We start from the raw sequence: 20,931 nt of genomic DNA, 5'->3' as shown, positions 1-20,931 counted from the left end.
CAGCGAGTGCCTCCTGTCCCTCTCTGTCCCCACCGGTTGTGGTGTTCTCAACCCGGACCGCACGGGCGCACAACGTAAGGCATCTTGCGTGGTATCAAACGCTGCGCCCCCCCCCCCGGCGCCGTGCCGAGCTCAGACAGACGCCGCACGCTCCCCACCTCTCCCCTCCCCTTGAAGTGCGGCAGCAGCGCGGGCGTGTGACGCTGTCGGCTCGTTAAACGGAGCTGTGTCACTCGCTTCCGCTCCTGAGGCAGTTTGCGTTCCGCGCCGCGCCGGCTCCGCCTTTGAACCGCACTTAGCATTTCCAGCATCTGTCACTGCAGAGAGTGCCACGCCGCTGCTTTGTGTCGACTCCATTTTCTCTCTCTCTCTCAGTTCAGTTCAATTCAGTTCAAGTCAATGGTGCTTTATTAAGAGGGTAAACATGACACAAAGAAAAACAGTTGCCAAAGCAACAATGTAGGCGGTGTTAAATCTGAATACAACTATACAGAGTCAAAGACAGCATACAGTAAATAGATGCAGGGATATATTAAATGTAAGAGACATATGTACACAGACACAAACATTTGTGTAACAGAGGAACAGTACAGAAGTAACAAACAACAATTACATGTAGTGGTACATTACATGTATTATATACATACATATGTAATACATATTAATATGCTTTACAATTACATTTATTTACATGTATTCATTTGGTATATGCTTTTATCCAAAGTGACGTACAAGTGTTATCCCCTCATACTGTGCCATACTCTCTCCTTCAGGAGGTGGAGCTTTACAAGCCCCACCAGCAGGACAAGCTGGGGCTGACGGTGTGCTATCGCACGGACGACGAGGAGGACCTGGGCATCTACGTGGGGGAGGTGAGGGAGGGGCCGAGAGCCGCGCTGTGGGATCGAATTTGCCCCCCCACGTGTTCGTTCAGGGTGTGTGTGAGCACGTGCTAACTGCAGAATCTCTCTCTCTCTCTCTCTCTCTCTCTCTCTCTGACTCTCTGTCTCTCTGTCTCTCTCTCTCTCTCTCTCTCTCTCTCTCTCTGCAGGTGAACCCCAACAGCATAGCGGCTAAAGATGGGCGGATCCGAGAGGGGGACAGAATTTTGCAGGTACTGACCTGGGCCTTCGTCTGCAAAAACTGGGGCAAAAAATTAAGCTCGCTTTTCAAAACTCACTAAACGAAAAAAAATGAAAACCAAGATTACAAATGTTCAAGATTTTAAAATCTCAAAATGCATTTTGTATCACATACAATTTGGCAAAACCCTGATGCACTTCCCTAAACACAGAGTGTTTCAATTAGGATTAAAGAAAACCTTTCCCCCGCTAGGGAATTGACCAGACTGGAATATGTATTTAAATCCATATGGGTGACTTAAATTCACGAGATCTGAAATCAGTAACGCCCTGTGCATTCAGTGAGATTCAGCAATTGCATCAGGAGTTTAGGTATTTAGGTATTCCGAGTTAGATATTAGCCAATGATTAATTGTAGCTATTTGAAAGCACATGAAAAACTGCATATACTCTTCTGCCTGACTGCTTAAAACAAGCATGATTAATGAACTTGTGTTTTGGAGAATGTTTTTGGGTTGCAAAATGCATTAATGAGCCTCACGCAATCAGTATGTGTGCTGTCAGAGCATACAGTTTTGTGTTCTCAGAAATGAGCATTAGCTTCATTAATGAATAATTACAAGTAATTGTAATAATTAATTCATACGCGCACAGAGGAAAGCACTGAATGTATTACATATATATTACACTGACGGCAGATGAACACATTGCCTGAGGACCATGCCTTTGTACAAGATCATAGTGCTGTATAGCTGATAGTACTATCAGGAGAATTACTGCAAGGTTCCCCCAGCAATGCCTGGAAAATCCTGTAAGACTTACAGAGCAGATCAATTACACTGCCTGCTGTCAGTCTGGCCCATATCTTTATAATCCTTTTATCTCAGTCTGAAGTTATCTCAGTCTCATTCTTGTCATCTTAATTTCCATTATTTCAGAATTAAATTTATAATAAAATGACCAAATGCTGCATGAATGTATCCAATGTATGTGCGCCAATTCTGCCGTGTGATATTCTAATTATTTGATCCTTAGAGCGGAAACAGTTGAGCAAATGAAATTAAAAGTGACCAGATATGACAGCGGTGAAATTAGAACATCAATCAGAAAAGGACAGTGATGCCACATCTGTGACTAATTGACAATTTTGTGGGTTTGCTGCAATGTGCCGGATATACGTGAACCTGCACAGTGAACTGTCGGTCTCCTACCCCTCCCCCACTCCCCCTTTCCTTCCCTCAGATCAACGGAGTGGACATTCAGAACCGGGAGGAGGCGGTGGCCATCCTGACCAGAGAGGACAGCACCAACATCTCGCTGCTCCTGGCCCGGCCTGATATTGAGGTGAGGCCCGGGCTGTGACACAGCCAGACTGCTGCACTAGGAGAAGCTGCACTGTGATTAGTCATAGAGCCACAGACAGACAAACACACACCCAGGTACACACACATATACTCTGATACAGATAGACCCACACACTCTGCCAGAGACAGACAGGCAAACACAGACACACACACACGCACACACGCACGCACGCACACACGCACACACACGCACACACACGCACACACACGCACACACACGCACACACACGCACACACACACACACACACACACGCACACACACACGTACACACACACACCGCTTTAGGCTGGAGGCATTGTGCTGTTATGAAGGCCGGCAGCGCTGATTACGTGGATGCATCTCCCCCATCCCCTCCGCTCACTTACGCTGCCACTCAACGGCTGGCGCTCCCACCAGCGCACTCTCAACAAACCAATTCCTATCAGACACCGGCCTAATGGGGAGAAAGGCTGCAGCCACCTTACAGAATGGAAAACAGCCCCGGGAGCAAAGCGCTCTGATACCCTGACACACTGAGAGCAGGGAGAGTGGGACAGCTGAGCTGATGGGCTGGGACCGCAGTGGCAGCCCTCCGCCTCTGTACCTTACAGCCCAAGGTTATTCAAATAACTATTACATGCAGAGCAATTTTATACCATTTTCTACAAAAAACTGATTATATTCAATTCTTGCATTTTGTGTCAGCGGTTTCACAGAAGGTATTCCGTCACCAAGACAACAAATCCTGGTAGAAATGAACAGTTCGGCTGACAGAGGGGAAAATGGAAAGGTAGAGTTGTGCGTGGCGGAACGCGAGGGATCGCTCAGCAGAAGGCCGATACTTCACGCCGGCGGTAATCGGGGGATGGGAGGCGGATCCGCCGCCCGCTCCGCGTGGAAACGAGCGAAAGAGGTCAGCGCACGGCGGTTCCCAAATCGGCGCTCTCCACAAATGATAAGAGACAGGGCGGGGGTGGTGGTGGGGGGTGGGGGGTGGGGGGTGGTGGAGAGGAGGAGACCAATAAGGGGAGAGAGAGAAAAAAGGGGGTGATAGGGAGGAAAGGCAGAGGGGGAGAGGGAGGGGGGATCTTTCCAGCCTGCCAATGTTCCGTTCCTTTGTTCCCTCAAGGTCAGCGCTCCCACAGAGGCGGCGGGACGCTGCCCATCTGAGATACGGGGCTTACATGCTGGCAGCGTGACTCACGCATTAACAGACCCGTGCTGTCAGCCGGATACAGCACCACCCATGGGGAACGCTGTCAGGGACACCCTCACCCTCACACTCACCCTAACCCTAACCCTAACCCTCTCACTGTCACCCTCACCCTCATCCTCTCACTCTCACCCCAACCCTTACTCTCTCACCCTCACCATCACCCTCGCCCTAACCCTCACCCTAACCTTAACCCTCTCACTCTCACTCTCGCCCTCGCCCTCGCCCTAACCCTAACCCTCTCACTCTCACCCTCACCCTCACCCTCTCACTCTCACCCTCACCCCAACCCCCACCCTCACCCCCACCCTCACCCTCTCACTCTCACCCTCTCACCCTCACCCCAACCCCCACCCTCACCCCCACCCTCACCCCCACCCTCACCCTCACCCTAACCCTCACCCTCGTCTTCACCCTCACCCTCACCCTCACCCTCACCCTAACCCTCTCACTCTCACTCTCACTCTCACCCTCACCATCACCCTTGCCCTCACCCTCACCCTCACCCTCGCCCTCACTCTCACCCTCACCCTCACCATCACCCTCGCCCTCACCCTCACCCTCACCCTCACTCTCACACTTTTCCCCTATTCAAAACATACAGCGGTTACATACACTTACAAAAACATCCCAGCAATAAAATGCAGCCGCAGACCTGGGGATGGGCACAAACTGGGAACACTTTACCAGACACACATGGCCAGCAGCCCCTCTGTGGGGGACACTGATGGACAGACAGACACGTAAGCACCAGCAGGGGAAAATGCTGAACACATACATACGGTTGGGACTAGAGGGCAATACAGAGAATACAGAGTGATGATGGAGGTAAAGCTCACCCTCCCCCACCCCCCAACACACACACACACACACATTTCCCAGTGGACAAAAGCAGTTATGAAAGCAGGGAGAAAAGGCAGGAGGAGAAAGCAGACCTCAAAAAAGTGAAGAGCTGAGAGGAGACAGAAATACAAAGAGGGAGAGGAGAACAGGCTGAGCAGGTATAAAAGAACAGAGATCAGGGGCTTACTTTAACCAGCAAGGGACACGGAGCGAGAGAGAGAGAGAGAGAGAGAGAGAGCGAGAGGGAGAGAGAGAGACGTGGTATGAATCAGAACGAGCCGGGCAAGACAATCAATGCCCTCAAGCGCGCAAGAACTCGAGAAAAATTACGATCGAAATCCAGTCGATCTCGGCCTCAATAAACAGAGACGGAGCGGTCCCGATTTTTCATTAAAGAGCGCCGCGGTACGTGGGAGCTCTCTGTCAGGTTGCCGAGGACACCCCGTTTCAGGTCCCCCAGCCACTACACTCCGCTCCCGTATCCTCAGAGGTGAGGTCCTCCGCCGGGCAGAATACCAAGAAGAAACGAGCGTGGAGATGCAGACGAGAGCGGCGGCCGCGTCGCGTGTGCCATGTGACCTCATGACACGTGCGCGAAAACCTCTGCCACTCTTATGAAAAGTCGGACCTTCTGAGCAGGCACCTTTTTCCGGGATTAGTTTTTATTACAGGGGAAGTTAAAAGCGTGCGCTCTGCAGGTGTGAAGTTATTCCCACCAATGCATGCATTTTTCATGGAGGGCATTGAATATTCGGTTCAGGGGGGAGGGGGGGGGGGGGTTTCTGCAAGGGGTTGTGGGAACCGTGGGACAGTAAGATGCAAATGAGGTGTCTTCGTCATCTCATCAATTTGGTGTGAGGCCTTGAAAGTGTTTCTGTGTTCGACTACATTCTTAAATTAAAAAATACATCGAAATGTCAGCTTGAGCTTACCCAATTGCAGTTTTGGCTTTACTTGGGTTGTGGGGGAGGTGAGTGAACAGCAGAAAGAATTAATCAAACAGGCCTTTGATGGGCATGTATCAAACAGGGAATGAGACCAAAACGTCCTTCGACGCCAAGTCGATGCTAAGTCCTTGATTGCAGCAGTGTGGCAGGGCGTGTGTTATCTTTAGCTGTGGCCTTTAACCAGAGAGCTGAAACTGAAATCTGCTATAAAATGTCCTCCACGATTATATGCTGGTGAATGTGTAAAATGTACCACATGGTCAGCCTTTCTGTTTGGCTTTATATCACCATCTAGTGTTGCTGATGAGCTCTATTTACAAAGAGTAAAAGGAGTAAAGAGTGAGTATAAAAGGGCAATAATGTGCCCAGTGGCACATACAAAGAAAAGTAATAAAATCAGTTTCTTGTGAGTATGATACCAAAATTATAACAGCAATATTTCATTGCACTAAAATCTGTTTAAATTTATTGTGGGGGCTGAGGTTCAAAAGAGACCAAAAGAGACAAACACCAAACTTTCATTCATCTCAAAGGGAGAGAGAAGCATACAAATCAAAAATCCGCATTCAAACAAAGACACAAGTGATCACGCGACCTTGTGAGCCCGTTCACATTTACTCCCTTAAAACTAAAACGGAATAGCTTGGAGGCACATCTTGAATTGGTTGTGCTGTTCTATCCAAAAAAAGTAACTTCACAAGCGCAGACAGCCGTCAGAGCTAGTTGATAGACAAGGTCAAATAACCTTCAGTCACGCTATCACAAAGCGCTATACCCGCGCGTTTTTGATTTGTGGGAAAAGGGCTGCTGAATACAAATGAGGCCAGAACTGTTATCGTAACATGACTGAGCTTAGGCAAGGCAGAGTCAGACAACTCTGCTTTGACATTGCTTTCAAGACAGATGAATAACAATTTCAGACATTGATCTCCCCTAACAAGCCAAACTAACAAAACATGGCAATTTATGCTTATGCCGATGTGACAAATAGTTAAACTTACTATAGTAAGAGAGCGGTTTGCTGTAGTGCTCCTCAGTAATAGGCTAAGACACCTGGCCCGTGGTAATCTTTTGTTTGATGACATTTGGGGGGTGTGGCCCTACATAATGAACCGATAATGAGCTAAGCCAGACAGATTGAGTCAGGGGAGTTCATTTGCATGTTTGCTTTTTGAATATTAAACACGTTTAGGCGTGTACGTGATTATTTGCGCATGAAGATGAGGAGTCGCACCTGACTGAAATGACAAGGTTTTTAACCACATTTGATCGTTAATTAGTCCTGCTGTCACACGACGTCTAAATCACAGACACAAGCGTCGCTGATTGTCAAATTCATCACAGATGAAATAATTACGTTGGCTCTCTGGCTGCTTTCTGGCATATCCAAACTACCTTTCTGGACACACTATCCAGGCTGTTCCACCATATTAAGCAGCCGGTTCCAAGCAGTACCTGGGGTCTTCTTTTTCAGCGGGGATGGGCAGGTTCAACCAGTTCTGGCTTCCATTCGACCTCAAGTTTGAATCACGGCGAGTCAGTCACTGGATGGGAACTGGAAGCATCTGTTATTTCAGGTGTTAATCAGCCTCTGATTTTATAGGGCACTCTAAATCTGGGAAATCTCAAGGAGGGTGGCTCCTCAGGAAATCACATCAGGACGCACCCGCAAACGTATCTTAATTTTAGGAAGCAAATTGAGTTCTTAAGTGCACTTAGTGAAACAGACTGCTCGTTTGAATATACCAACTCCCCACGCACCCATATTTCATACTTAGCTATCCTTTTTGAAAACAAGGCGCTGTGAGGGAAAACTGGGTTACACGTTAGCACAGCATGCCTGTAACGCTTCCTTTGAAAATCGGCAATTGTTGATTGTCTCATCCTCTTCTGCTTCTAACAGTGATTCAAAAGCACTTAGTATTGGAATGTGTATATACTGTATGTCTCTGATGGGTTCATGTTTTCTTCTGTTTTCTTTTCCTCAGCAATGGCAATAATGACCTCCCAACAGCTCCCAACAACAAAAATAAAATAAACAACCATGATCTTTATGAAAAATTAACACAACTCCCAATGACACTCAACAATTTTGACCTTTACCACTACCGTCAAAACAAACGCAACACAAACATATATGATGCTGCCTATGATAACAAATTGCACAAATGGATTGACGTGAAATGATGACACCCTCTGTATTTGTGTATGACCTACCCCTCGCCTTTGCCCCTCAGAATGACAACCAGCTGGACCCTGATGAGCTGGACTTGGAGCTGCCGGTCAGCATGGGGATGGAAGCCCTGGACAACGCTGCCCACCTGCCCAGCCCCCACAGGCAGAGAAAAGGGAGCTCGTCCGGAGGCGGGCGAGGGGGCGTGGGGGGGGACAGGCGCGGCCGCCCCCCTTACAGGGACTCCCCGTCGTTACGCCACACCGTCCTCAGCAACAGCCAGGAGCTGGACAGCGGCGTGGGCCGAACGGACGAGAGCACCCGCAACGAGGAGTCCTCCGAGCACGACCTGCTCGGGGACGACCAGACCAGCGCCTCCAACACCAACGCCACCAACACCCCGGGCAGCATGCGCAAGTTCCGCGCCGGCCGGGGCGACACCCCGCCCCTGCTCCACTCCCGCGACTTCCACTTCAGCACCGACTCCCTGCTGGGGCTGGACTGCGGCGGGGTGGCGGGGGAGCGCGCCGGCGGGTACGCCCCCGACCCCGCGGCCATGATGATGCCGGGCCTCACCGAGGAAGAGTGCGAGCGCTACCGCGAGCTGCTGGAGATCAGGTGCTACTACGAGAAGAACGGCAACGCGCTGCTGGCGCTGGGGGCGGAGCGGGCCCGCGGGGGGGGGCGGGTGCCGCTGGACATGAACCGCAACGAGAGCCTGATGCAGCACGAGATGGCGCTGCTGGAGGAGGAGCTGCGCCACCTGGAGTTCAAGTGCCGCAACATCCTGCGGGCGCAGAAGATGCAGCAGCTGCGCGAGCGCTGCATGAAGGCCTGGCCGCTGGAGGAGGCGTCCGGGGAGAGGCCGGCGGGGGCGGGGGCCGGGGCCGGGGCGGCCGGCCTGGGCGGCGAGGACCCCTCCCACCACGAGCTGTCGGACATCACCGAGCTGCCCGAGAGGGAGCGCTCGGACAAGGACAGCACCAGCGCGTACAACACCGGCGGGGAGAGCTGCAGGAGCACCCCGCTGGCGGGCGAGCAGTTCCCCCCGCCCTCTGCGCACGGGGACGACTCCAGCAACTCCGCCACCCTCCAGAGCCGCACCCCCAGCAGGCACAGGGAGCGGGGGGAGCGACAGGCCAACCTCAACCGCCCCTACTCGCCCGGCGCCGGCAGGAAGTACGAGGAGGGCGGCGAGCGCACGAGCCCGGCCGCCAAGTTCCGCTCCCTGTCCCGGGACGGCGCGGCCCGGAGGGGCTCGGAGGGGGCGATGAGGAGGAGCCCCAAAGGCAGCGGGACGCTGGACAGGGGGGGCGGGCGCAGCGCAGACACCAGCCCCTACTTCTCCCGCCGCCACCGCGTGACCAAGCTACCCGAGCGCTACCAGAGCTGCATGCAGCTGCGCTCCGCCGCCGACCCCCTGGCCCCCGCGGACTGCGCCGAGGAGAGGGGCGGGCCGGGAGGCGTGGCCGGCGACACCGGCGGGGACCTGAGCCCCATGAGCATCGGCAGCTCCCTCGCCCCGGCCGCGGGGCAGCGGCCGGAGCCCCCCCCGGCCTCCCTGCTCCTGCCCCCGCCCCCCCCGCTGCCGCCCGCCTCCCCGCGGATGGAATGGAAGGTGAAGGTGCGCAGCGACGGCTCGCGCTACGTGGCCAAGCGGCCCGTGCGGGACCGGCTGCTCAAGGCGCGCGCCATGAAGATCCGCGAGGAGCGCAGCGGCATGACCACGGACGACGACGCCGTCAGCGAGATGAAGATGGGCCGCTACTGGAGCAAGGAGGAGCGCAAGCAGCAGCTTATGCGCGCCCGCGAGTACCGCCGCCGCCGCGAGTTCATGATGCAGAGCCGCCTGGACTGCCTGCGTGAGCGCGAGCAGCAGGGCGCCGCCGACGGCAAGCCCGGCCAGCAGGGGGCGCCGCAGGAGGCCAGCATCCTGGAGCTCAGCCAGAGGAAGAGCATGAAGAAGCGCAGCCGCAGGATCCTGGACAACTGGATCACCATCCAGGAGCTGCTGGCCCACGGCACCCGCTCCCCCGACGGCAAGAAGGTCTACAACCCCCTGCTGTCAGTCACAACGGTGTGAGGGCGGGACGGGGGGAGGAGGGAAGGGAGAGATTAGCGGGAGTGAGGGGGAGGGGGAGGGATTACACAAAATAGAGAGTAAGGGAGGACGAGGGATTGAGCAAGGGAAAGGGGTTAGTGACCCACTGCTTTCTATCGTAAAATAAGGAGGGAACAGGGGAGGGTGCAGCGATAGCACCTGCCGCTACACATCGCCGCTGCATGATGGAGGACAGGAGGGAGGGGCCAAGGTAACAGAGCCTATCGCACGCTGCTTTCTGCCGCTACTGCCGGGGAGAAGGGATTAAACAGGAACCAGAGAGAGAGGACTGGCAGAAATCAGCATTTTCAAGAAGCTCAGCGGTGGGAATGGACACAAAATCACTGACAACTTGAACGTCTGGCATCAAGTGATGGAAAAACAAAAGACTCTTTGTGACAAAATACCTTACTGTATGGAATATTCCAGCAACAATAACCTACCAAAATATCTACTGGTTGAGAGCTTTTAGATACATATAAATATATGAAGCAGAAGACTTGCCATCTCATCTACGGAAAGACCATTAGACTCATTCACAACCTTTGGCATCCCCTCAAATTAGGACTGCCCCATCTGAGTTTGGCATCTGTACAAGAACCAAGAGTGCACTCACTTTACAAAAGAGTGTGAGACTCCCAAAGGGTCATAACAATTTTTTTTGGCAAAGCACAGAGGACCCATGAGAGATGTCAGCAGTTAAGCTAGCGTCTGAGTGAAAGACATTGGCCACTCATTACAATGTGTTTGTACAGTGTATGATTTGGTTAGCAGGTGTCCTCAGCAAGGGCAGGCTTTGAGGCCTATATTTTTTTGTGCCATATCTTGATAAAGTTGGATATTTAATGAAGAAATTCAGGGTAAGTACATTGCAACAGCAGTGCCCCACCTGGGATCTGAGCCCGCAACCTCCCAAGCACTATGCCACACTGCCCAGATCAATTTGGTCTTGAACGATGAAAGAATCTGAAAGCAGTGCTGTCGCCCACAATTTCAAGAAAGTGAAATGAGGGATTTCTCAAATGAGTTTTCTATACAGCGTTGTTCTGGAGTGGCTGACACCACTGGACTTTACATTCCATGTTAGTGTGCGTTGTGTGGTAGGTTTTTTTAGAAGTACGTGATCACAGAGCTGTTACTGTGATTAGGGACAGAGAATAGCACAGTGCAGGAAGCGGTTGTGATGTTCCGTAATGAAAATAAAGGCACAAAAAGGACAATGACTGGATTCCAGAGGAGGACCACCCATCACAGGTCGTAAGGGAACACAGTGACCGTGCACAAAGTCTTAAATATGTCTGCGGGAGTGCACCGACAGCTTTCGCCCTTCGAGCTGATGTAGGACATGGGTGTGCGACTACAGAGCATGCACTGAAGACCACATTGGTGCGAGTGATTGTGCACATACATAGCTCTCCGACGAAAATGTTGAAACGCCATCAGAGACTACAGGAGAAAAAACAGAGAGCAAATCCATTTCAATGAATGTGCAATGGCCGTCAATGTCACGGACACCCGTGGAAAGAGAGGTGGGTATCTCCAGGAGGGTCAGTAAGGTACTGCAATGCCGTACAGACAAACCGAGCAAATGTAGCGGAGCTGAAGTGATTAGCTCGTGTGAGTCCTGCGTAAAGCCTTAGGTAGCGGGTAGCAGGTAGCCGAGTGGTTGCAGCGGCTACGTCACTCCCCCTGAGACCTGGTTAAGTAGCGTTGTCGCCGACAGGCTAACGGCAATTTGCCTTTAGCTCAACTGGCAACGACGCTGGCTTTAAGGGGTTGGCAGCGAGCAGTAAGAACCTCGGTTCGAAACTCGCTCGCTCGCCGACCCACGTAACATCACATTAAAACACAACGCAAGAGACCACCCGTTACACAAAGACCCAGCTGAGGAATTCAAACTGAAAACAGGAGCTTTGGTCTGGGCTTTGCTCGCGTCCTGTGATGTAATGCACGGCATCTGAATTAAGAGGCTATGGGAAACAGACTGCTGTACCACCGGGGGCCAAATCACACAAAATGTTGGCAGGGTAGAACACGGTATCCAGGTTTTATGGAGGAAATGCACAGAGCATAATACTATATATTACTGAAATGAAGTGCATATCACCAAGTCATTAGATAGGTACTGTGCCTTGCCATTGTATTTTAGACATACTAGCCTTATGGGCTTGACAAAGACAGAGGCACACCGATACACTGAAAGGCAAGCACACTGGTTAACACCCTCTGCTATAAGCACACAGTAGCACAGGAGACTAGAAATGCTCCCTCTGAAGCACAGTGAATACACTGAGGACAGGGCCAGAGCCCAGGCGTATGCAGAGAAAGCACACATAGGAAGGAGGCGATGCATTGGGTCATTAGTCCTAGACTGGATGCGAGGGGGGAAAAAAGCACACTCATTACCTGGCACACAGAAACAAAGGCAGAACTAATCAGTCACCGTAAGCTCACAATAGCACAGGAGATTATTCACATACTGTACACTCGTGCTCCATTGGCAGAATGCTCTTTTCACAGCAGTGAATTTACGGTGCCCCCTTGAGGTTGTGAATGGTATTTTTAAACTCAACTTTGCTTTGTGCGCGTGTGTGTTGGGAGAGGGTCACATATTTGCCGCAAGACTGCAAGTCAAAACCTGAGACACGAAGGGTTGTTTAATATTGTAAATTCTTTGCATGGCATTGACATCTAGAATTGTGGAGGCCTTTGAAAACTACAAAATGTTCTATAAAAAAAAAAAAAAGTAAAATATGAAAAAAAGAAACATAAAAAAGCCACTATGCTGTGTGTGGCTGGGTCACGTGTAGAGCTGTAGGTTTTTACCTGTGTATGTCATGTATACCTGTAATTCATTTCTCATTTTTAGACTTGGAAAACGCTACATTCTGTAAAGTGCACTCCTGTTTTGTTCAGTGTATTGTAGACAAAGGCAGTGTTCTGGTTCAAGGAAATGTTCTGAAATAAAACTTTTATATTAAAATGTCGCTGAATGTAATACAAGCTATTCACGCCTGTTATTCTTTGTTCATTTTTGCTAGATAAACTTGTGGATCAGTGTGTGGGTCCCTAGGCTCAAACGGTTTATGTATGACATATATATTACGTACATACATTGGTCTGCTTCCCTACCTCCCATGTCCAGCGCTACCTTCTAATTCATTAGCAACGAAGTTCAATAGAAATTTTCCCCAGGTAATCTGTGTCTTTAAAAAAGGCTTATTGATTTAGTATATTTAATGCAATGCTAAATGAACAGAAATTCCTCTGAGAGACGTGTAGACACGGAGTAACACACCGAGGAGACCGGGATTCCTAAAACAATTCTAAACCTTTATTACTGACAAGAGGGGGGAAAAAAGAAACAAAGGCAACATTGAAATGAAAAGGTTTTTATACACAAACCCACAACTGCCTGTCTGCAATAATATCAATACCAATAATATTAATAATATAATTATCTGAACCCAGAGGAAACAAAACAAAAAAAAAAATTCAAAATGTCTGTAAAGTGAGTTACAGTGAAGTGTTTATGGGGAGCGATGGAGGGGAGAGGGAAGATGATTTAGGAGAGAAGAAAGAGGAAGAGGAGAATAACAGGCAAGAGGAGCAAGAGCAAGAAAGAGGAGAAAAAAAAAAAGAGGAAACAAATGTCAGATGATTGAAGAGAGCCGTAAGGGAACCTGTTATGGGAGAGTCAAGTAGCACCAAAAACGTGTATGCCTGTTTTTGCTTTCTTTTTTTTTTTTTTTGTTGTTGTCCTTCTCTTACGTATACTTCCGGAATATTTTTTTCTTCTGTTATGCAATTCCCCTCTCCTGGCAACCTCCCCAAAAAAAAAAAAAAAAAGAGGAAACCACGAGACCGAATACAAAAAACACGCGCTTCCTCCTCGCGCTAGCTTTGTCCCAGAAAAACACAAAAATAAAACTCTCAGAGCGAGTGAGCGGGGTTGGCTGCGCTCCGACGTCTGCCTCGCTATACAAAAAAAAAAAAACACACACGAACCAACACCTGTGTGATGAACGTAAGCGTCAGATACAGCCCCGGAAACGGTACGTGGCGTGGGGGGGGGGGGCGACCTCGCGACCTCCGGGGGGGTTTGGGGGTGAGAACAAGTTGATACTTGCACCAGGAACGCAATATCATGAAAGGCCTGGAGGTCGGCTCTCGTTTCGTTTTCCTTCCTTCCCCCCCCCGAGAGAGTTAGGTCAGCCACACTCTGTTGCGGTGGGAAATATGCATGGTGGTGGGCGTGGCAAACTGGTGATGAGGCGGTGGTGGGGGGTGGGGGAGTGGCGGTGGGCGGGGGAATGAATACTGGGAGTGTGGCATGGGAGTGTCACAAACAGAGGCGAATGAAGTGAGGGAGGAGGAGGTGGTGCGGGTGGAGCTACATCCTGCATCTCTCCTCCGCTTGTTCCTTCTGTCTAAAGTCCTCTGGCCCGGTCTGACCATCTGTACACTGCTGAGTCTTCGGTAGTCTGCCCTCTCCCCCGTAGCTGATGCCACCTCATCACAAGATCTGGGAGGGACAGAGAGGGAAGAGGGATGAGTCCATCGCTTCCACATTGTAGGAAATAGCTTCACCTTTTCAGAAGTGGTTGCTGTGCAGAGCAAAGACTGCATGCAGAGAAAATCTGATACATCTCTATAATAAAAGGTTTTCAGCGTAAGGCTTTTTACACTGTAAGCGCTATGCTTTTTACACCGTAAGCTCTATGCTTTTTCACACCGTAAGCGCGATGGTTTTTACACCATAAGAGCAATGGTTTTTACATTGTAAGCGCTATGCTTTTAACACCGTAAGCACAATGGTTTTTACACTGCAAGTGCTACGCTTTTTTACACTGTAAGCGCTATGCTTTTTACACCGTAAGCGCAATGGTTTTTACACTGTAAGCACTATGCTTTTTACACTGTAACCTCCATGCTCTTTTACACCAAAAGCGCTATGCGTTTTTACACCAAAAGCACTGTTTTTTCCACCAAAAGCTCTATGTCTTTTTACAGCATAAGCTCTATGCTTTTTTTTTTTCCCCCTCTATAAATGTTATGCTTTCCCCCCCACCAAAAGCTCTACGCTGTGAGCTTTCCATAGACGCTGCCGTACCTCTGGGTGGGTGTGTAAGAGTGGTTCAGAGGGCGTGCTGTTGAGGGGGCGTGTCTTCTTAGACTCAGAGGCATCCTGAGACAGCGGGACGCCTTCGCCCCCTCCCCCTGACCTCTGGCTCTTCCTCTTCCTTTTGGAGTCCTTCGTCCGACCTCCCCGCCCCGAGCTCCGCTGCTCCTGCAGCTCGATCTGAGACAGAACAGAGGGCGCGAGGGGCAGGGGGAGAGATGAGGGCAAGGCGGAGGAGAGGAAAGGAAGGAGAATATTCATTTTAGTACCGCGCCTTTCAGACAGGAGGTTCTTAACCCCACATGTGTGACTGGTGCCTGTGTGTCCTGTGCAGTCTCACCAGTATGAGGGTGTGCAGCATGTGCCTGGGGGGCGGGGACGCCGCCTGCAGGACGCGGTGGATGGTCTGTGTCTGGTCCAGGGTGACCTCCAGAAGATCTCCCTCCAGCTGCAGATCCTCCAGCTGGGCGCGGACAGAGGGGGACAGCTGCACCACTGGGCCCCTCAGGGAGGGGATGAGGGGGAGCAGAGCCTCCACACCTGGGAGGGGACACACGCGCGCAGTGAACATGAGTTACACATGAGTCACGCCGCACACACCCACACGCGCGCACCCACCCCCCACCCCCCCACACATACACACGCACCCAGCCCCCAACCCCCCCCCCCCCCCCCCCCCACCCACACACACACCCAGCCCCCAACCCCCCCCCCCCACACCCACACGCGCACCCCCCCACACACACACACGCACGCACCCCCCCCCCCCCCCCCCCACACACACACCCAGCCCGCAACCCCCCACATACACACATGCACGCACACACCCAGCCCCCAACCCCCCACACACGCGCACACCCACCCCCACACACACACAACTAGGGTTGGGAACCAAAACTCAGTTCCAAATTAGAACTGAATCCAAAATGCCAAGTACCGGGTACCCGTAAAAAAAAAAAAAAAAAAAAAAAAAAATGAATTTCGGTTCTGCTTATCGGTTCCTAAACGTGATAACCCTGTATTACTGCAAACAAAGGCTACGCATCTGCAAGGACGCGCGTAGCTATCTGCCCATACTTGTCTAAGTGACTATGTCACGCATCAACGCAACAGCGTATCCATTTGTTTAGCCCTTTTGCTTGTACGGTCACACCGGTGTGATTAGCTGTTTAGCGAGTATGCTAAAACTGGTGGGATTAGAACACTAGATTGGAAAAATTCTAGCTCATTTTAGCTTTGAGGCTAACAGCGATTTAACGTTAAAAACACAGCAAATGCTAACTGTAAACTATGAGAAGCTTAATAACGCTGATGAAAACATAACGAACCATGTAACGTAGCACGCCCCCTCACATAGAATAAAAATAAGTTATACGAACTGCACGCATGGTTAACATAACAGTGTAAAAGATGGACGGCGGTAAACGGTCAAAAGTGTGGCTTCACTTTAGAGAAGAAAACGGCGACAAGGCAAAGTCCAGTGCTTGTGGGAAGCTAATTAGCTGCATGTCAGGTCGCACATCAAATCTGACCAAACATTTAAGGCAGCACGGCGTCGATCTGAAAGACTGTAGAGTGTTGCAATACGCAAGAATAAGCAGAATTGGAATCGACAAAATTCAAGATACCCAACCCTAAGTATAATCCCTTTTACATTTGCTTGTTTTTATGGCTAAAATTACCTCTGGATGAGGTGTTTATTTGTTGATAGTGGGGATAGTGTGTGGTGTACCTGACTAGTAAAATATAGGACAAATAAAGATGCATGTGTTTGTCACCAGAACACTGAAATAGTCTCTCCAAAGCAACTAGCAGTTAGATTAACTGCTCTAGATTGATCGCTATGTGTTAAGATTTTTTTAATGCACGTCTGTGGATCATGTGTTTTTATTGTACGTATTTATTAAATCCTAGTAAATACTATTTCCCATTTACCAGAATTGGAATCGATAAGCAGAATTGGAATCGGAATCGATAAAATTCAAACGATAACGAACCCACACACACACACACACACACACACACACACACACACACACACACAGTTCTGACGACAGAAAAGAAAATTATATTCCAGGACTTTTCTGATCATCATAACGAAACCTACCAACTCTATTACAAACAGTGGTTAAAAAAATATCACCATGAACCACTGCAGAGACGGTTTGAAAAACTGAGGTAATATCAAAGTCTATATAATGCAAAGTTAATAGCACCACAATTTTACTGACATTAACTGCAGGGTCTGTATTTAGTCTTCAATTAATAAAGCCTGCAAAATAAATTAGTAAAGGCTACAAGCAGTCTACATGAAATATCCAAGCTGTGATGTGTGCGCACATAAATTCAGGACATGCAGCATTAATGGAGGCCGAACTGATTAACATCGGCTGTAATATTCCGATGGTGTTCAAGCAAAGGCTTGTGCCACGGTCTGACAAGCGTCTCTCTCCCCTGTCATGCCACTGGCCACTTCCATTTTAGCAGGCCCAGGCCAGCGGCACACTCTCCTCACAACCCTCGTGTGAATGTACCGTACCGCCTCTACACCACGCCTCTGGGGGGCAGCACATGGTTCACAATTACAGTTATGGGCTAATGATTGCAGACAAGCTCGTAACTGTAAATGGAGTATTCCATTTTCTTCACTAACTACAATTTGCTGACTTCCTGGCACTGATGCCACACAGCCAATTCAATCACACCAGTCTAATCACACCATCTCTAATCAACATGAAGCCTCCAGTAATGCATGTCAGGGGTGTTCACGTTTAAAATGATGAACGAGGATAATTTAACAACCATTCTCTGTATTTTTCATTGTTTTCAAAAATAATTCTGATTCCAAAACACATTTGCAAAATGTCACCATCCTATGAACACGAGACCAGGGTGTGTCTGGCTCACTGCAGAACTCCATACTGTTGTTGCAGGTTTTCACAGTACTGCAGTGCAGATACTAGTGCCTCTGAGTTCTGCTTCCTATGAGTCGCTGATGTGAGAGAGAGGCAAAGTAAAAAGAGGGAGAGAGAGAGAGAGCAAGAGAGGAGGCTGACCTGTCACATTGTGCGAGATCTCCTTTTTGCTGTGTCCGTTCTCAAGCGCCACCTGCAAAACACAACGGAGCATGCGTGTGACAACCGCTAAGGCGCCCCGCGCGCCCACCGACCGAAAAATACCCGGCACCTCTGCGACCGGGCCGGCGCCGGCCTCACCTGGGCCGGCTCCGCCGCCCTCTTGCTGCCCGTTTTGGCCGGGCTGCCTTCCTCGGTCAGGTCGATCACGTCCTCGTCCCTCTCGGCGCCCTCCGAGTCCGACAGCACGATGACCGAGTTCCCTTTCTTGCCGTCGTCCTTGTCCTTGTCCTTGCCGCCGCCGTCGCCGTTGTTCTCGTCGCCGTCGGCGCCGCGCAGCTCTTGCAGGGTCTCCAGCGCCGCCCTGAGCTCGGGGCCGTCCAGCACCTGCTTGGCGCGGCCCTGCCAGGTGATGGCGCGCTCCGTCAGGCACTGCAGCGCCTCGCCCTCGGGCAGCCGCACCGGCAGCCGCTGCAGCGCCACCAGCAGCGCCAGGATGGTCTCCAGCCGCGGCCGGCGCGAGCGCTGGCACAGCGGGCACAGGAAGCGGCTGTCCCAGTCCCACCAGCAGCGCAGGTTGGCAGGGGGCGGCGCGCCGGCCGGCAGGAGCGAGGGGAAGGGCACGCAGCCCCCGTGGAACCAGTCTTTGCATAAGTGGCAGCGGAGGAGCGGGGGCTGGGGCGGCCGGCCGCACACGCACGCGGGCGCGGGGGCCGGGGATGGCGCCGTCCCGTCGGGGCCGGGGGTCCCGGGAGCGTCCCCGTCCTCCTTTGTCAAGTCCACCGAGAGGATGGAGACGTCCTGCTCCATGGCGCTGCCCCGCCTCCTCTCCTCCCGCTCGCACTTCTCCGGCCCCGCTTTGGCTAGGTTGACCTCTTGGAGGCGCCGGAGAGCCTCCTTCTCCCGCCTCTCCCCTTCTTTGAAAGCCGACACCTGCCAGGCCCGGTGAACAGCGCAGGAAATGAGTGAGAATTAGGCAATCGGACTGGCACAGCCGGCAGACAAATCCAGTGATGTCAACACCACTCACATTCAACCGACACACACACACACACACACACACACACGCGTACACACACACACACACATACACACACACACACACACACACACACACACACACACAAAACACAAGCGATAGAGTCACAGAGGACAGGCTTCCTGAGCACTTGCGTATTTGACTCTCACATTCATCTTCATTGCTGAAAATTACCCAACAATCCTATGCACTGCAATGCAAGGCGACCTGAAATCCTACGGCTGTGAAATGCAGCTATCTGGGTGACTCACAGAGAGACCGTAAACCACAAAGACAGGATCGGAACAGGCAGACGGACAGGCAGAGCGAGCCCACAAAGGCTGCCGAGACTCACGATGGCTCCAGGGTCCCTCAGGTCCTGTGCAGTGAGGCCCAGGCTGTCCGTGTCTGCCCTGTACTCCTTCCCCTCTCCTCTCTCCCTCTGCTTCTCCACACACGGGCATAGCACCTGCAACGCCACAAAAACACTGCTGATCACACAGTCAGCTCTGCCTCCCCAAAGCATCCCCGTCCCCCCCTCATCCGCTGGGCCCGGCTCTGCCTCCCTAAGGTGACCCCCTCTCCCCCGGGTTCAGATCTGCGTTCCCCGCGCTGACCCTTTCACCCCTTCTCCCTGCTTCCGCTCTCCCCCGGGGCCCTGGCTCTACCTCGAGGAGGCTGTACTGGGTATTCTTCTTGAGGAAGGTCTTGCTGGCCTTGTCCCTCCAGGAGTGGGCGCTGGCCACCTGCAGCTCCAGCTGCCTCAGCTCCTCCATGCGCACCGGCAGGTCTCTCCCGATCGCCACCAGGCCCTCCAGGTCGTCCAGACAGGGGTAGTGCTCTCCATTCTGCACAGCCATGTAGAGAGCCATCAGCCAATCAGGGAGCCAAAGCGGGAAGTGTGTGTCACCTTCTGGCCAATGATTAACGTGGAGGATAAATCACTGTTGGCCCACTCACCTGTATCTCTTCCAGGTCGGTGACCCAGGCGCGGGCTCGGCTCAGGCATCCCTGCAGGGAGAGGATGTTGGGCAGCTGAACTGGGATCAGCTGGGCTTCATTCACGATGGCCTCCAGTGTGGAGAGAGGGTGCTTTTGCCTGCGAGACCCAGGACAGCCCATTAGCGCAGAGCAAAGCCGCTGCACTGAAAACCACAGCACGCTTTTAACAAAATGCAAACCCACAATGCTGAAAACCACTAGAGGCCATTAACACAGACCAAAAGCACAATACCCGACAACGCCGAGACCTAGAACAAGCCATTAGCGCAGCGCAAAGCCACAGCGGCAATAACTACGACAGGCCATTAGCACAGCGTAAAGCCGTAATACCGACAACACTGAGACTAAGAAAAGGTCATTAGCACAGCGCAGGGCCCTACTGAAAACAGCAACGGGCCAATGGCAGGCTGCTGAGCGCCCCTAACGCCCGCCACCCCCCCCACCTCACCTGTGCTCCAGGCAGATCTGGGCCTTCTCCTCCCAGCGCTCGGCGATGGTGAGCAGCTCCTGCAGCTCGGCCATGGCGGTCTCCACGGCGGCGCTCTGCGGCACGTTGCAGCCGGCCTCCATCAGGCTGCGCAGCACGGCCAGCGTCACCTCGCCGCCCTCGGGCCCCAGCGCGCGCCGCACCTCCTGCAGCCAGCGGCCCTGCGCCTGCAGGCCCCGCAGCCGCTCGCACTCGGGCGGCTCGGCCGCCAGGGCGGCGCCCTGCTCCAGCAGCGCCTGCAGCTGCTCCGGAGGCGGCGGCCCCGGGCTGCGCTCGCCGCCGCTCAGCAGGGCCTGGGCGCTCAGCTGGTACCGCTCCACCGCCTGCAGCACCGTCTGAGGGGAGGGAGGGGGTTACACATCGTAACGGGTCACGCTGGTATCTATTAGCTCCTCTTGCTGTGCGCTGTTTGTTAAGCCAGCGTTTGAAGCCCGTTCACTCAGCTCCAGTTTTCACTCTATTTTACCACCAGCAGCTTTAACCTCCTACAGTCCTCTCCTGTCAAACAACAGAAGCCCTGCAGG

The 20,931-nt window shown here is 52.0% G+C and overlaps 2 protein-coding genes across 4 annotated transcripts in view; one reads left to right on the top strand and one right to left on the bottom strand.

Moving 5' to 3' along the window:
* The window catches only part of LOC118779670 (PDZ domain-containing protein 4-like), a 29,461-nt gene extending 19,775 nt beyond the window's left edge, over positions 1-9,686 (top strand). For both annotated transcript variants that reach the window (XM_036531852.1, XM_036531854.1), the window contains 4 exons: positions 774-872; positions 1,052-1,114; positions 2,325-2,426; positions 7,668-9,686. In XM_036531852.1, the coding sequence (XP_036387745.1) occupies positions 774-872; positions 1,052-1,114; positions 2,325-2,426; positions 7,668-9,686 (2,283 nt within the window). The remainder of the gene's footprint in view (positions 1-773; positions 873-1,051; positions 1,115-2,324; positions 2,427-7,667) is intronic.
* A 3,619-nt stretch (positions 9,687-13,305) lies between these two features.
* The window catches only part of kdm5c (lysine (K)-specific demethylase 5C), a 34,098-nt gene continuing 26,472 nt past the window's right edge, over positions 13,306-20,931 (bottom strand). For both annotated transcript variants that reach the window (XM_036531850.1, XM_036531851.1), the window contains 9 exons: positions 20,369-20,742; positions 19,879-20,017; positions 19,587-19,766; positions 19,274-19,387; positions 18,042-18,833; positions 17,883-17,934; positions 15,167-15,366; positions 14,818-15,006; positions 13,306-14,229 (listed from right to left, as the gene is read on the bottom strand). In XM_036531850.1, the coding sequence (XP_036387743.1) occupies positions 14,221-14,229; positions 14,818-15,006; positions 15,167-15,366; positions 17,883-17,934; positions 18,042-18,833; positions 19,274-19,387; positions 19,587-19,766; positions 19,879-20,017; positions 20,369-20,742 (2,049 nt within the window). In that variant the 3' untranslated portion in view covers positions 13,306-14,220. The remainder of the gene's footprint in view (positions 14,230-14,817; positions 15,007-15,166; positions 15,367-17,882; positions 17,935-18,041; positions 18,834-19,273; positions 19,388-19,586; positions 19,767-19,878; positions 20,018-20,368; positions 20,743-20,931) is intronic.

The sequence above is a fragment of the Megalops cyprinoides genome, chromosome 6 (genome assembly GCF_013368585.1).
Source record: "Megalops cyprinoides isolate fMegCyp1 chromosome 6, fMegCyp1.pri, whole genome shotgun sequence".
Classification (NCBI taxonomy): Eukaryota; Metazoa; Chordata; class Actinopteri; order Elopiformes; family Megalopidae; genus Megalops; species Megalops cyprinoides.
Note: the sequence above shows the minus strand (reverse complement) of the source record. Positions and strands in the feature narration are given on the sequence as shown.